Source organism: Stenella coeruleoalba, assembly GCF_951394435.1.
Source record: "Stenella coeruleoalba genome assembly, chromosome: 8".
In the NCBI taxonomy this organism is placed as follows: domain Eukaryota; kingdom Metazoa; phylum Chordata; class Mammalia; order Artiodactyla; family Delphinidae; genus Stenella; species Stenella coeruleoalba.
The window spans coordinates 4,908,067-4,923,926 of record NC_137154.1 but is presented as its reverse complement, the minus strand read 5'-3'; the positions used below and the strand labels follow the sequence as shown (position 1 = coordinate 4,923,926).

Sequence of the window (15,860 nt, the reverse complement as noted above, 5' to 3'; positions counted from 1 at the left end):
CCCACCCCCCCACAGGTGGCCTAGTGAGAAAGACCCGGTGGGTCCCCGGAGTCCAGACCCACCTCCCCACCTAGACCGTGCGATCCTCTAAGGACGAATACGTGCACCCCTCTTTTAAAGCCTTGGTTTTTTCTTGTTACAAAGTAACATTTGTGTTCACTGTAGGAAGGAAGACTTCCAGAAAAATACTGGAGAGAATAAGATAGCCACCCAGAGACAGCCGCTGTTAACGTCTTGAGGTGCGTCCTGGCCTTTCTCCACGCGCACGTTCGCAGCTCTCTGCGTGACTTGTATTGTAGGTGCAGCATCACGGCTGACTTTCCTGCTTGTCATGTCACGAGCTTTTCCTGCCTCTGCCCTTCTCCAGAGTGTGCTGTCTGGGGTGTGTGTAACGGCTGACCTGGACCCCCAGCCCCTTCATTTATGTAATGCTTTCCTTCTGTGGGATCTTGAGATCGTTTACAGGTTCTTTCCCTCGGGTGTGTGGGTTTCGCTGTTTTCACCAAGCCTCAGTGACCCTCTGTGACCAGGAATCCATGTGCATTTCTAGCTGCTGCTTTGGGCTGGCTTCTCAGAGGGGAAGTTGCCGGGTCAGAGGGTCCCTGAGCCACATTGCCATCCAGGAAACGTGTGCCCGGGACAGTCCCCTGGGAGGTTGGGGGGACGTGCTACCCCCCCCCCCCAACAGAGCGTTAACCCGTCTTGCAACCGAGCTGGTAGCCACTGGCCTCCTGCTTCTACTTGCAAATTACGGAGAAGTTACCCATTCTTCGTGTTTATTGGTTGTGTTTTTTTTCTTCTGTTAATTTGTGTTTATGGTCTTTGCCTGTTTATTGTTGGGGTCTGGGTAGTTTTCTTGTTGATTTATATGCCTTTTACCTTTCTTTAAAATACTTAACAGACTTTGTTTTTTAGAGTAGTTTTCAGTTTACAGGACAGTGGAGTGGAGAGCACTGAGAGCCCCTCTGTACCTGCTCTCCGTCCTGACGCAGTTTCCCTCAGGATTAGAATTGATTTCTGATATTGTAAAAGTCGCACGTATTTCCCGTGCAGGGGTTGACACACCGCCACCCACGGGCCAGATTGCTCGCTGCCTGTTTTGGGGCAGCCGCGGGCTAAGTTTCGTTCTTACATTTTTACATGGTTGAAAGAACATCACGAGAAGAGTGTTTTGTGACCTGGGAAAATGAGAGGACCTTCAGATGTCAGTGTCCACGGAGGACATTTTCTTTGCACACGTTTGCTGACCCGTCATCTGTGGCAGCTTTCAAGCGGCTGCGGTGGAGCCGAGGGGTTGAGAGAAGTGGCCGTGGTGGGTCTGGAGGGTGGCGGGTCTGCCACCTGGCCCTTGACAGAAAGCACACAGAGCCCTGCTGGAGACCGGAAGGCCGGCTGGAATGGTCCAGAGATAGCACTGCGGGTGTTCACCTGGGCTTCCTGCTGGCCTCTGTTCCAGGTGGCTCTCTGTGTGTCTTGTGGCTGGGCTCCTGCTACAAGCACGAGCTTCCATTTGCACGAGGCTTCCTTGCAGACAGCGGTGGGCTCAGAGCTGCCCCGGTGTCCTGCGGGCAGAAGGTATTCAGGGAAGAGTCGTGGCCTGCGGGACCACTCAAACCCTCGGGGGGCACCCAGCCTCCGAACTCAGACCAGACCCCACGGGGAGGGGGCGGTCGATGGTCAGCCCCACTCCTGCCCACAGGGCTGCAGAGCGGCCCCTGTGCCCTCCGGCCTCCACGCTGCTGCCCATGCCAACCCTTCTGTCTGGAGTTCCTGCCCTTGAACCCATCCTTCTATGGAGACTGTCCCCTTACCCTCTGTTCCGCACCTGTTGGGAGCTGAATCGTGCGTGTGTCCCCCCCACCCCCGCCAAATACACACAGTGAAATCCCCACCCCGGAGCCTGTGGATGTGACCTAACTTGGAGGTAGCGTCTTTGCAGTTGTAACCAAGTTAAGATGAGGTCATGCTGGATTGGGATGGGCCCTAAACCCAGTGACTGGTCATCTTATAAGAGGGAGATTTAGACCCAGACACACAGGGGAGGAGGTCACGTAAAGATGGAGGCAGAGATTGGAGGGATCTAGCCACAAACCAAGGAACATCAGGGATCGCTGGCAACCATCAGAAGCCGGGAGGAGCGAGGAAGGATGCTCCCCAGAGCCTTCCACGAGAGCGCGGCCCTGCCAGCACCTTGGGTTTTGACTTCTACCTCCAGGACTGTGAGAGAATCAGTCTCTGCTGATCCGAGCCACCCGGTTGGTGGGGATGTTACAGCAGCCCTTCTCTGTGTCCCCTCGTTTGCGCGATCCCGGGCCTGGCACAGGGACGGTGCCCCAGAACGGACGGTGGCTTGGTCTGAATGGATGTTGGCAGGGAGGGAGGCTGTTGAGCTGGACGTGTCCGTGGCATTGGGCCCTCTGTCCAGTCTGCTTTTCTGTTTTGAGGCGAACATACTGCCAGGAAGGCAGTGCCCTGGCCTGGCCTGTGCCCCGTGCCCTGCGCTTGGCTCCGAGGCACGGATGCCCCCGCTCTTTCCCGCCTGCGTGCAGGGGGAGGGGCAGAGGTCAGGAGCCTGCCCAGACGAGGCTCCAGGGACCTCTGCGCAGCCAGGAGGGAAGGTTTCACTTTCTCTGGCAGCTCTGTGGGGCAGGCTGTTTGTTTAAACAACCCCAGAGGAAACCATTTGGCCAAACTGTTAGTTTCTAAACAGTTTACTTCCCTGGTGTTTAAACGAACTCCTCCCCAGGCTCTGTGTCTGGTCCCAGGGAGGGGGTTGGCCTCTCTTCTTCCGGGCCCCGGCACAGCGCCCTGCGCCCACCCCAGGGGGCCCGAAGCAGGCTGCCGCTCACACCTCCCTACAAACGACCCTGGAGGTTGCCCTGATGAGCATCTGTCAAGGAAGGGGCCCAGGCCCGTGGTCCTCTCTTCACAGCTGCCCCCGCTGGCCTGGCCCTGGATGGCGTGCCCCACGCCTCTGTGCTGGGCACCGCCTGCTCAGACCTTCAGGCAGACGGGCCGGGCCGCCGCTCTTTCCTGGGGGTCCTGTTCTCTGCATTTTTCTCGGCAAAACTCAAGTAAAAACCTCAAAGGCTCTGCAGCCCAAGGGTGTCGGAGACACCTCCCCCGCCCCAGCCTTGGAGTCAATTAACACCTACAGATTTATCCCAGAGTTTAATTACCGCCTCAGCCACAGAGACTTAATCCTGAGGAATGCTGGAAATGGGGTTCCCTGATGGCGGGGTGTGCTTGAGGCTTTGTGCTGACCTGGTTACCAGGGGGCTGGCGCCAGGCACACTTCGCCCCTGGTGGCTCTGTGCCCACGGGGACAGGCTGCTGGAATCTGCTGCATGGTCACAGCCACATGGAGCCCAGAGGCTCTTGCAGCTGGAGGCCAGTCTCCCGCCACCAGTCTCAGCCGGCCCCCTTCACAGGTGCCCGTGACCCCAGCTTTCCTTCCCAGCACTGATTCGTTAATGGTCTTGCTCACTGAAGGTCTCTGCCTTGTGACCCCAGGAGCACCGTGGGGGCAATTCCCGCATCTTTTGTGTCCACCCCGAGCCCCAGCACCTGGTCCGGGACCTGGCCTAGTGTAGCTGCCCACAAAGAGACCGGGGGGGTGAGCGAGCCTGCTGGGCCAGCGCATCGATCTTGGGCTTCCTGCGTGTACCAGCTCCGGGGATTGAAGTGTTTCGTGGTACCTTGCTGCCGTGTGTCCTTGGGCGGGGAGCTTAACCTCTCTCTGCATCGGGTTCCTCCTCAGGAAAATGGGGCGTGATCACACCTCAGAGATTGGTGTGAGGACTGTGCTATTTCAGGTGATTGTGTCTGGAGGATCATGGGAACAGGGACGGGTGAAACAGGCTGGAAATATGTTTGGCGACCAAGCGTCTGGTTCCATCGGGACCCAGCATTTTCTGGGGAGCTCCCTCCCCCAGCCTCCATGGTGGCAGATTAAGGCAGAGCCCTCCGTAGAGTTTGGTTTATGGTCCCCTTGATGTCAGAGCTAAATGGGGACGCAGACACCATCAGGTTGGGCTGATTCTTCACTATAAATGAAGAAACTAAGGCCCAGAGAGGGTTAGGGACCTGCTCAGCATCACACAGCAGGGGCAGGGCCAGGAGGTTTCTGCCCTGAATTCTCCCTGCTTGTCCTAGGATGTTAGCACCTGTTCTGGGCATGGCCCTGTGCTGGGGGCTGCAGAGCGCAGAGGGGCAATGTGCCAGAATCCCTGTGAGCCAGTAAGGGCGGTGCGCAAGCAGAGGGGCAGGAGGCATGTATGTGTGGTCAGTCCATCCACTTGGAGGGGAGGGAGGAGCAGCTTCCTGGAGGAGGAGGAGGCCTGCGACCTGGCCCTCGAAAAACGGGTCTGATGTCACCAGAACATTTTGGGAATGGAGCCCAGCAGAAGACGATCGGTTGAAATGCAGAATTCCCCTCCCCTCCCTCCAGCACATACCAAACCAGAACTTGCATGGACACCTCTAACGAAATCTGAGTTTGGATCTGGGACGTTTCCGACGTAGCCGGGCACCTTGGGCACCTCCCTTTCCCCCCCATCTGCCCCAGTTTCCCCAGCGCTGGGCTCGTGAAGCCATGCTGTCCGTGCGCGCCCTCTAGCGGGAGGATCGGGTTATGAACTCGGCCTCAGAGCAGCACAGTCCGGATGGGGTTCCTGCCCTTAATTGAAGTGCAGGGCAGGGGGCCCCAGAACCCCTGTAAAACGCTGGGTTCTGAGGGCTCCACCCCTGTGACAAAAAGCCGGTCAGTTGCTCGAGGGCTGTGGCTGGACCAGGCATGAGGAGACCAGGCAGTCGGCTGCAGAGCCCAGGCCTGGGGGCCTCGGCATAAGGAGGATGCTGGGCTGCCCCCATCCCTCACAGCTGTGTAACTTCAGGTGGGTCCTTCCCCATTCTGCGCCTTTCATCAAACCAGGCAAGTGGCCCCCGGGTGCCAGAGGTGTCTGTGAGCCTAATCTTCCTGCTTCAAGGAAGCAGGAGTCTGAAGACCAGAAAGGACACCTCCGGAGGTGTCCGAGTCACGGCTGGCCAGCACCCCTGGGGTCCCTGAGTCCATGTGAGGCTCCAGGTAGTAGCACGTGAGGCTACTTCTGCTGGGAGTTCTGATGAGTCCAGGGAGGATCCAGGGCAGAGTCAGATGTGTTTTGTTTACGGCAAGTTATGCTCAGAGACCAAGACTGTCTTTGCCAATAATTTATCTAACACAGGTTCACTGTGGGAATTAGGATTTATAATATTAATAATAATAGTTCACAAGCCAATACCATATGGGATAATGTCTCTTAATAAGTCAATAAAGAAATAATATACTCCAAACCAATTACATTATTGTTCCAGGCAAAGGGAAAGTGAAGGATGTCAAGTCCAAATGTAGTTGAGGTGTAGCTTTCTACGAGTTGGCTCTCCGTAGTCAGTCCGTCCAACTAAAAGCTGGGTGTTGGGCTTCCCTGGTGGCGCAGTGGTTGAGAGTCCGCCTGCCATTGCAGGGACACAGGTTCATGCCCCGGTCCGGGAAGATACCACATGCTGCGAAGCGGCTGGGCCCGTGAGCCATGGCCACTGAGCCTGCGCGTCCGGAGCCTGTGCTCCGCAACGGGAGAGGCCACAACAGTGAGAGGCCCGCGTACCACAAAAAATTAAAAAAAAAAAAAAGCTGGGTGTTGGCTGCCAGCTCAGGTCCCTTGCTGCCGGGGCACGTCGCTAGCAGGTGACAGCACTGGTGACGGCGGGCCAGGTGGGCTGCTCTGAAGGTCGTCACTCCAGGGGCCCTTCCGTGGCTGTACCGCTGCCTACGAGGAGGCGCCTCACCAGGGCAGGAACAGCTGTCTTCTCTCTTCCTGAGGCTGTTGTGCGCTCTCACAGCACCACCGACCAGGAGTGGCCTGTCCATGGCAGGAGCTCAGCCAGGAGTCGCCTTGCCCAGTCCTCACAGACCCTTGGTATTTAAAGCCTCCATGTCCATTGCGTCATTGTCCTTACGGAGAAGCCCCAGTGGAGCCCGTCGCCAGCTGAGTGTATCGACAAGGACATGTCGATGACGTCACCCTGGCACAGCTTCCTCCACGTAAACAGATTCACCTTTAGATAAAAACAACTTCACTTAAGTCGTAAACAAGCAGATTGGAAATCACAACAAACCAACACACAACAGTACGCAATACTGCTGGGGGGACAAAGGGGGAGATGGGGCGCCTGCCCCCAGGGCGCTCACCCCTGTGGGTGAGACGGCCACCTGGGAGCCATGGACCTGTGATGACGTGTATGGTCATGGGACCCGAAGCTGCCTTGCCGGATGGGCGTGGGGAGGCAGGGTGGGCTTCAGGGAAGAGGTGGCATTTGAGTCCAGTTGGGGCTTTGAGGAGCATGGTGGGCGAGTGGGGCCTGGAGCCCAGGGCCCAGGCGGGACTGGTAGTTGGGGCTGGTTTGTGGCCAGGAGAGGGGCTTGCAGGGGAGAAGGGGGACTGAGTGGGAGGCAGCTCTTCCACAGTGATTGAAGCCAGACGACCGTGTGGCTTTTGGCTGGCTGCTTAACCTTTCTGTGCCTCCACTGTCTCATCTGGAGATGATGATACAAATAGCGCCAGCCTCACGGATCTCTCTGAGGATGAACTAGTGGCTGTGTAGGAAGATCTCGGCGAACATCACCTAACATTACTTGTCCTTGCCAGGAAGCCCCGGGGACCTGGCTGAGCCCCTCTCCTGCCACGCCCACTGCAGGCCCGGTCTCCTGTCCTGCCGCCGGCCTCTGACCCCACTGCTCGTGTGTCCACAGGGGCCGAGGAGGTGCTGCTACTGGCCCGGCGGACGGACCTGCGGAGGATCTCGCTGGACACGCCGGACTTCACAGACATCGTGCTGCAGGTGGACGACATCCGGCATGCCATCGCCATCGACTACGACCCGCTGGAGGGCTACGTGTACTGGACAGACGACGAGGTGCGTGCCATCCGCAGGGCGTACCTGGACGGGTCGGGGGCCCAGACGCTGGTCAACACCGAGATCAACGACCCCGACGGCATTGCAGTCGACTGGGTGGCCCGCAACCTCTATTGGACGGACACGGGCACCGACCGCATCGAGGTGACGCGCCTCAACGGCACCTCCCGCAAGATCCTCGTGTCCGAGGACCTGGACGAGCCCCGCGCCATCGTGCTGCACCCCGTGATGGGGTAAGGCTGGGGGCGGGCGTGGGAGCCAGGCTGCGGGGGGCCGGTGGTCCTGGGGCTTTCTTCCCACGTCAGGATGAAGCAGATGGCTGGGCCCTGCTCCCAGAGTCCTGGTTCAGGAGAACTGGCCTTTCTAACAAGCTCCCAGGTGATGGGCTGATCTGGGGACCAGACTTTGAGAAGCTCTGACACAGAACTTGGTTACCTTTATAGAAAACCCTGGAGACCTTGGGTAAGTCATTTCTCCCCCTGGGCTTCAATCTCCTCACCTGTAAGATGGAGCCCTCCACTGGGGTGATTTCTGGTTTAATAATGGTAACGAGTGGTGGCCACTGCAACAGTTACTGCACACGTGCCAGATCTCTGCCAGGCACGTTCCACGTAGCCAGCACATTTTTCTCCTCCTCTCGCCCCGTGGGGTAGGTACAGTTGTACGGAGGAGGAAGCTGAAGCCCAGAGAGGTTAAGTGACTTGCCCAAGGTCACACAGCTGGGAGGTGGGGATTGGACCTAACAGTCTGGTTCCAACTTTGCAATTTAGGATTCTGTGAATCTGGTCAATCAGTGTAGGAGCCTTTCTGAGACCCTCAGCTGCTCAGAGGGTAGCAGCTGAGTGCCTTCCTGGGACCTCATGACCAAGAACACGAAACTGGCAGGCCCCAAGAGGGGAGGAGTGCTGGGACCTCTTGGGGGCTGGGGCTGCAGGGGAAGCCCCCCGCCCTCAGTGAGGGATGTGGGCCCACGTCCTGGGGATGGCCTGGAGGGGCTGGGAGGGCAGCCCTGGAAGGCAGCTGGTCCCGGGAAGGTCCCTGGGGGGTGACTGAGCTGCATTGACTGTAACTGTGCCCACGAGGCACGTGCCCCATCGGAGTGCCCACAAGGCATCAGGTGCTTCTCCCATTGCCCCAGGGCTGAGGCTCAGTGTGAGGCGACCCCGCAAGGTGCCTGCTGTGTGTGGGGGGCAGGGGTTGCAGCCCCTCTGCCCAGGGAGCCTGTACTCTGGTCCCCGCCCCGGGGCTTTCAGACGTGCTCTTGCTGTGGAGCCGCCTCTGTCTATAGAAGCCCAGCGGCACAGCCCTCGGAGGCGGGTCACGGGGCTGTGGCTGGACAGGCCCAGGGCTCGAGCAGCACCGCGGAGCCTGGGGGGGAGTGGACAGACAGAGGCTGCTCTGTGTGCTGTCGAGGGGCAGGGCCGTCCCCCTGGGAGGGGGGGTGGGGGTGAGAAGCGGGCCCCCGGGGTCTGAGGGCCAGGCAGGCAGGAGCTCGTGGCCAGCTCCCGTGTCGGGATGCGGGCTCTGGGTTCGGGAGATGGGGACCTGCTCCCACTCTGCCACCGATGAACTCTGTCAAGTCACCCCCCTCTGTGGGCATTACCTGTGAAGTGGGGGTGGGGTCCCCCCTGGCCTCGAGTGTGAGGACCTCAGGAAACGGGGTCGGGTCAAGTATAAGATCACAGGGTTCAGGGGCGGGAGAGGAGAGGCCGCCAGCCCGGAAGGGCGCTGTGCTCAGGGCCCAGCTCTGGCCGCTTTCTCTGGGCTGAGCCCCCCCACCCCGGAGGGCCCCCAGCGCCCCACGGGATGTCGCTTTGCTTCTCGGGGCCGCAGAGAGCGCGTTGCCTGCTTTGCTTTGCACGTGGGAGCCCTTCAGCTACTCGAAGGAGGTTCCACTCTGCCTCTTCCTCCCCCTGGGAGCTCAGCCCCTCCCTCCCCGGGGTCCCTTGACAGGGCGTCTGCTGTTTTGAGTCCTAGCGCCCCGTGTAGTTAAGCCCCCGCTGTCCCCGTGGAGCCCCTGGTCCTGCACACGGGCTCGGGCGTGGTGGGTGGGTGGGTGCTGTTCTCAGTCCTAGGGGTGCAGCCTGGATGGGACAGATGGGCAATGTCACGGACATGTACTTCTTCTCCAGCCTCATGTACTGGACAGACTGGGGGGAGAACCCCAAAATCGAGTGTGCCAACCTGGACGGGCAGGAGCGGCGCGTCCTGGTCAACACCTCCCTGGGCTGGCCCAATGGCTTGGCTCTGGACCTGCAGGAGGGGAAGCTGTACTGGGGAGATGCCAAGACGGACAAAATCGAGGTGAGTCATCCTCGTTGGTCCACGGAGCTGCTCAGCGCAAGTGGAGGCGCAGTGCTGCAGCCGTCGAGCCCTGATCTTTATGCAGAGGCTGGCCTGGCCGCCCCTGCAGCCCGTCATACGTGTCAGGTGGGCAGCAGATAGATGCCTGTGCTATGCTGTTTGGCCAAATAGAATCCTCGAAGAAATAACTTACTGTGATGTGTTTCTGACATACGGAAGGTATGTAGCTGAGTTAACAGCACCATAGGGTGTATGTGGTTATGTAAGATGTTATCACCGGGGACTTCCCTGGCGGTACAGTGGTTAAGACTCCGCCCTTCCACTGCAGGGGGCGCAGGTTCAGTCCCTGGTCAGGGAACTAAGACTCTGCATGCTGCGCGGTGTAGCCAAAAAAAAAAAAAAAAAAGATGTTATTAAGGGGGAAACCGGGACAGGGTACGCAGGAACCCTCTGAACTCCGTGTGCAACTTCCTGTTTCAAAATACAAAGTCATAATAAAAGAAAGAAATAACACATACCCACCACCCAGCCTAAGAAGTGAAACATAATGTAGCTGATGCCAGAGGGGACCACTCTCCTAAGTTTGACGATTCGTTCCCGAGCATTAAAAGACATTTACTATGTGGACGTCACGCGGAACAGCACGCAGTCTTGTGTGATCTTACATGATTAAAGTGGTGCTCTGTACGCGTTCTTTAGCATCTTGCGTTTTGCTCAGGGGTGCGTTGTTTGCGGTGCTCTTGACCATACGGTAGTTAAATTGGTTCCTGACGTTGGTGCCTCTCCTCGGCTGGATGCCTCCCTCGCTTCCGGTAGCTTCTGGATAATCCTCGTCAGCTCTGGTCACATCACTGCTCGTTGATATCACCACCTGGGGGTCACCTTCGCTCTTCTCACGGCTCCATGGGGAGACCCCCACCAGGCAGCTTGCAGGGGGAAGGCGGGAGCGAGACTATGACCGTGCGTCTGTGTCGCGGGGTTTCAAGCCACGCTTCTGAGCAGGAACGCGAAGGGGACTCGGGGCTGGGCAGATCCCTCTCCCACGCAAACCCAAGGAGCTGCAGTTGGCACCATTTCCTGTTGGAGTTCCCTATGAACTGTCACTTTTGAAAGGATCTTGTTTGAAGACACTTGTCTCTCTAGCCTCTGAGCCTGAAGGCGAGACCCCTGTTTCCTGCGGCGTGGCCACGCCCACCGTGTCCGTAGCCACGCCCACCCCGGGAGTGGGTTGGGGATGCACGTGTCCAGCTGACACTGCCAGACGCGCTACAGGCATCGCTCGGTTTACTCCCACAGCAGTGGGTTGGTTGGGGTGGGTTTTTTTGGTAAAATAAACATAAAATTGACCATTTTAACCATTTTAAAGTGTACAACTCAGTGGCATCTAGTACATTCACAGTGGTGTCCAACCATCAGCACTCTCTAGTTCAGGAACATTTTCATCACCCAAACCCCATAACCTGTTAAGCAGTTGGCCCCCAGTCTCCGCTCTTCACCCCTCTGCCCTGGCAACCACTAATCTCCCGTCTGTCTCTATGGCTTTGCCTGCTCTGGACATTTCATGTGAGTGGAATCATCCGATCAGTGGTCTTTTGTGTCTGGCCTCACGCAGCAGAATGTTTGCAGGGTTCATCCATGTGGCAGCGTGTGTCAGTACTTCATTCCTTCTCCATTGTATGGAGAGACCACATTTTGTTCATCCGTTCATCTGTTGGTGGACATGTGGGTTGTTTCCACCTTTGGGGGATTGTGCATAATACTGTTATGAGCATTTGTCTACAAGTTTTTATTTGAGCATCTGTTTCTAATTCTTTGGGGGCACGTACCTAGGAGTGGAATTGCTGGGGCATATGCTAGGTTTATCTTTAACTTACCGAGGAACCGTCAGGCTGTCTTCCACAGTCTGCACCATTCTACATTCTCACTAGCAGTGTGCGAGTGCTCTGATGTCAACATATCCTCACTGACACTTGTAAAATTCTCCTATTATCACGGCCAATTCCACGGGTGTGCTGTGGTGTCTGGTGGTTTTGATTTGCATTTTCCTGAGGACGAGTGATGTTGAGCATCTTTCCATGTGCCTGTCCCACAATAGTCTTTTGAGGTATGTGGCATCGTCCCCACGTGTGGATGAGGCACTGAGGCCCAGGGGACAGTAACCTGCTCAGGGTCATGCAGCAAGTAGGTGCTTTTTGATTTTCTGCTTTCAGAGTCAATCCACAGACAGAGCCTGAAGCGTCAGGCTACTGTACGCAATATAAACGTTACCTGCCGTGGTTATGGAACAGTGGGATGGACCAAAGTTAGGAGCGGACAGGTGGGGAAGAGCTTCGGGGTAACCAACAGAGGCCCTAAAACGCTGACATCGTGGTAACAGGAGGATGGGGGAGGGGCGTGGCATAAGTGACAAAGTTGTTGCCGGCAGAGTACGCGGTGGCTGGTACGGACGAACCGGGAACATGCGCCACAGGCGTATCACCTGTTGATTTGGAGCCAATCACCAGGAGGCCCCAAAAGAGAGACAGAGGAATGGGAAGTGTTTGGGATTCTTTAATCCAACAAACTTGGGAAACGTGCGGAGGCTTTCCTGCCTCACTTCTCTCTTTGGAGCCTCTAATACACTTTAATAAGCAGACCTCCCACGGGGCACTAAACTGCGTAAGTGTTCTCCAACTACACGATCTACGGCCCCCTTTCTTTCCGTGCTGCGCCTCCGGTGGCACACACTTTGGGAACGCTGACCTAGGCCGCCTGCCCACACGTCCAGAGCTGACCCCGGCTTCGGGGTTAGTGCTGGACTCTCCCTCCGCCCCTGCCGCAGGGAAGCCACTGACATGGACGGACATAGAGGTGGTTCTCCGTGTGAACTCCAAGGGTGGGAAGCGCCCCCATGAATCGCAGGTGCATTAGGTCATGGCAGCTTCTTGGAGTCAAGCCCGGAGCCCAGGGCAGACCCTTCCGGCATTCTTTTCGGTGGTGAAATGCCCCAGGGTGAGCTGCTTGGAGGTGGCCCGAGCATGCCTGGGGACTTGCCCATGTGTTCCTGCTGTGGACACCCTCCCCCTACTCTCGGGCCTCAGGGTTTGCTGCTGAACACCCAGTGGGCGTCAGCTCTGCTCCAGGTGCTGGGTCACCTTGGTAAATACGCCCAACAGATGCTCCTCTGGTACATGTTACATGAACCTTGGGATCAGGCCACCAGCCCAGGTGCAGAAGCCCCTGCTGGGGTCACGGTGGATTCCATGGGCTTCGGGGGAATAGCCGAGGGCAAGGGGCCGTGTCTCCTTTCCTGAGGACTCAGTCGGACTCCAGGCCGGGGGACGGTCAGGGGAGGGCTCTTCCAGGTCAGCACAGCGACAGGACACGCTTCCAGCAGTGGTCACGTCTCTAAGACGTTATGCCCGAGACAGATGCTAAGGAGCCTGAGCGTGTTTCTTGGGCATATCTTGCCGGGTTGCTTTGGATGGGAGAAGGGATTCTGTTCCGCGTGGTTGTGCGCGTGGCCTGGCTCCGAGCGCAGGCGCCGGCAGGAAGGAGCTCCACGCTGTGTCCGCCGGCTTCCCTTTGAAGAGGCATCAGTCAGGTTCCCGCTTCGCCCGCCCGTCCCGAAAATGACTTCCCAGGGCAGCTGTGGCTGATACCCCGACGAGCTGGGAGGAGAACAAAGGTCTAGAGGGCCGAGTCCACGAAGTGGGGATTCCTCTGGACGGCGGTCCTGGCACATAGATGGATTTGTGCAACCGAGTCCAGGCTGCGGGCAGGGCCGCGCCGCCCTCCAGGTGGGCCTCCTGCCGCCTTGCCTGTGACGGCGTCCTGGACAGCGGGTTCAGGCCAGCCTCGGGTCGGCAGCCCCTCGGGGGATTAGCTCGGGGTGGCTCCCCGTCTGGGGGTGGGGGTGGGCACGGGGCTGGCTCACTCTGGGAGGCAGCCCTGAGGTCCCCTCCCCGTCCTCAGGGACCAGGGATGGACCGCCAGGGCAGTGCTGACATGGCACAGGTTGGAGCCGTGTGGGGTGGACATGGGTATAGCCCCCGCCTCTTTCTGCATCCACAGAGCTGCCTCTCTGCTCCCTGCTTTCGCACCCTCTTGGGCTGGGGGTTCCCTGGGGCATCTCCTTAACCCTCTCCTGAGTCTAGAGCCCTTGGGGTTGGAGGTTCCTGCCCACATGTGCTTAGACTTTCCCGTGGCTCCAGCCGCATCCTCCGGACCCGGCCTCTCGCCCTTTGCTTGCGTGTTTACCCCTCCCCCTCCCTGCCCAGCTAGGCTCCCAACCCAAGAGCGTGTCCTCTCCTCCTCCAACCTGCCACAGCTCTTCGGCCTTGTGCCACAGGGTTCAACTTTATTGGTAAAAGTAACTCGGACTCACTGTCTCCCTCTTCTGTCTCTAACTGATGGCCCCTCGGGCCCTGCACTTCCCTCTTCTCCCTCTGACCAGCTTCTTGGCAGGTGCCGGGCCCGTGACAGCCCAGCGTGGGTCCTCTCCCAAGCAGATTCTTCCATCCGGAGCTCTTTCCTGAGCCCACGTGCCCAGCTGCCCCCGGCCCTCTCCCTCGGAAGCCTGAGTCGCCTCCCGCCACACGCCACGGTCTCACGTATGGGAGCAGCTCACCTCCTCCACGCACTTGGCCACACGGTGTAGGGTCTTCCTTTCCAAAACAGCAACATCCTGGTTCGGGCCTGGAGGCTGCCTCTCCCAGCCAGAGGCTGTAAGGCCTTCCACATCTATGCAGGGATTGTGCTCTCACTTAGCTATGGAGTCATCATCGTCATCATCATCATCATCTTTTCACTTGTTTGTGAGCGGCCATGTCTCCCAAAGCAGGTGGGAGCTCTCTGGGCTTGAACTGGGGTCTCTGTGCTGATCCCCTGGCAGGGAGTCAGGACACACCGGGTCTGCATCAGAAGCGACCTCTCCCTCTTAGTCCTTCCCCCACTCTCTCTGTCCCCCACTTCCCCTCACCGGCCCATCCTTGCATCCTCCTTCCCCACAGCTGCCTGTCGGATCGTCCCTGAGTGGAACTCCTGTCCTGTCGTAGCTCGCGCTGCCTCTTTCCCTCAACCCCGCTCCCCGCCCCTGGGCGAGCATCTGTTCATCCTGCAGCACTCACTGAATGTCACCTCGTGCTGGAAAAGCAGCACAGGACAGACCCATGCCCTGGTGGGGTCAGTGTTCTAGAAGGGGAGATATAGACAGCAGTGACCGGGACAACCGCAGCCCGTCAGGTGGTCGGTGTTCTAGAGGGATGCCGAGCAGAGAGGATGGGGGCCCAGGGGGCAGGGGTGGGGGTCGTTCAAGCTCCCCTGACAGCACCCTAGCTGCTTCTCCAGCCGCGTTGGTTCTGAAGCCCTGCCTTCTCCTCTCACTGACTTGTGTATATCCTGTCTATTTCCTTCTGTTTCTAGAGTAGCGGGAGGAACGGTGCCCGTTATTAATCCCGAAATAGGCAAAGCGTTTAAACACCCTTGTGCTCACACAGTCATCAGGCAGGTCCCTGGATGGCGGTTTTAGCCATTCCTGGGTAAGAGCAGGCTCGGGCCTTGCCCTTTGGGGACTGGAGCTGTCTTTCTAAAGCTTCCTCCCCAGCTGTTTCCCCGCCCCGAGGATGGAAGAAGAAGTTTTGCAGGTCGACCCATAGTCCAGGCTGTTTGGCCCGTCTCTGGGGCAGGAAGTGTCACCTGTGTGTGGCTTGCCTTGTACTCGTTGGAGGCCCCGGGGGTCACTTGGGCTCTCTGCAGCCCCCCCCGATGTCTTCCTCGGCCAGGACCACGGGGAGGTTGTGTCCCTCGCAGCCACCATCTGCTGGTGGCCGTCTACTGTCAGGGTAGACATTCATGGGGAGTACCCGGTGGGGAGTGACATACCCGGTGGAGCAGGCGGGCCAAGGATGAATCACAGCCTGAGAAGTTAAAAATACATCCGTCCCCCTGTTCCTGACATTTCCTGAGTCGATGGAGGTGACTTCCAGCACGAACAGAATAAACACTCATTGCAGGAGTGACGGATTGGCTGTGTGTCCGGGTCCATGAGCCCTGGGGGAGAAGGGTGCAGGGCTTCCGGGCAGCGGGGCCACAAGCTGTGCGGGTGTGTAAGATCTCTTTTGTTACGTGAAACAATAACCAGAGCAGTTTTAATTTGGGGCTTTGTGTCTGAGTATAATTGTTCCATCAGAGAGCAGAACTCTTTTTTTCTTTAAACGTGTGCTTTCAAAGGGTTGGTCTTGGGCTCTCACCTCTTTGCACGGCCAAGTCATTAGAAACAGAGGATTCAGTGTAAGGCAATTGCACCTCAGGTGACTTTCTGGGGTCTACTGTTTTGTGGGTGGCCGTGCAGACCCCGCAGCTGTGGGTTCTGCCTCTTGGAGTACGGCTGAGGACGGGCTTCTCTGGGGTCTGCCCACCCTTCTGCGCATCACGCCGCTGTTGATCTGCGGGTCGTGTGATGAGCTGGCCGGGGGATGGATGTGTGCTCTGCTTGCCCTGCCTCTACCCCACTCCAGACCTGGGCTTGGTGTGTGGAGTCAGCCGAGCACAGGAGGGCGGAGGCCAAAAGGTCGGACAGCAAGGCTGGCTGGCACTCGGGCGCCTTCGGCACCTGGCTTGAC

The 15,860-nt window shown here is 58.2% G+C and overlaps 1 protein-coding gene across 1 annotated transcript in view; it reads left to right on the top strand.

The window, feature by feature from the left end:
* The window catches only part of LRP5 (LDL receptor related protein 5), a 109,805-nt gene that overhangs the window by 50,276 nt on the left and 43,669 nt on the right, over nucleotides 1–15,860 (top strand). The window contains exons 6-7 of the mRNA XM_079928957.1: nucleotides 6,791–7,187; nucleotides 9,087–9,258. Coding sequence (XP_079785083.1) covers nucleotides 6,791–7,187; nucleotides 9,087–9,258 — 569 coding nt within the window. The remainder of the gene's footprint in view (nucleotides 1–6,790; nucleotides 7,188–9,086; nucleotides 9,259–15,860) is intronic.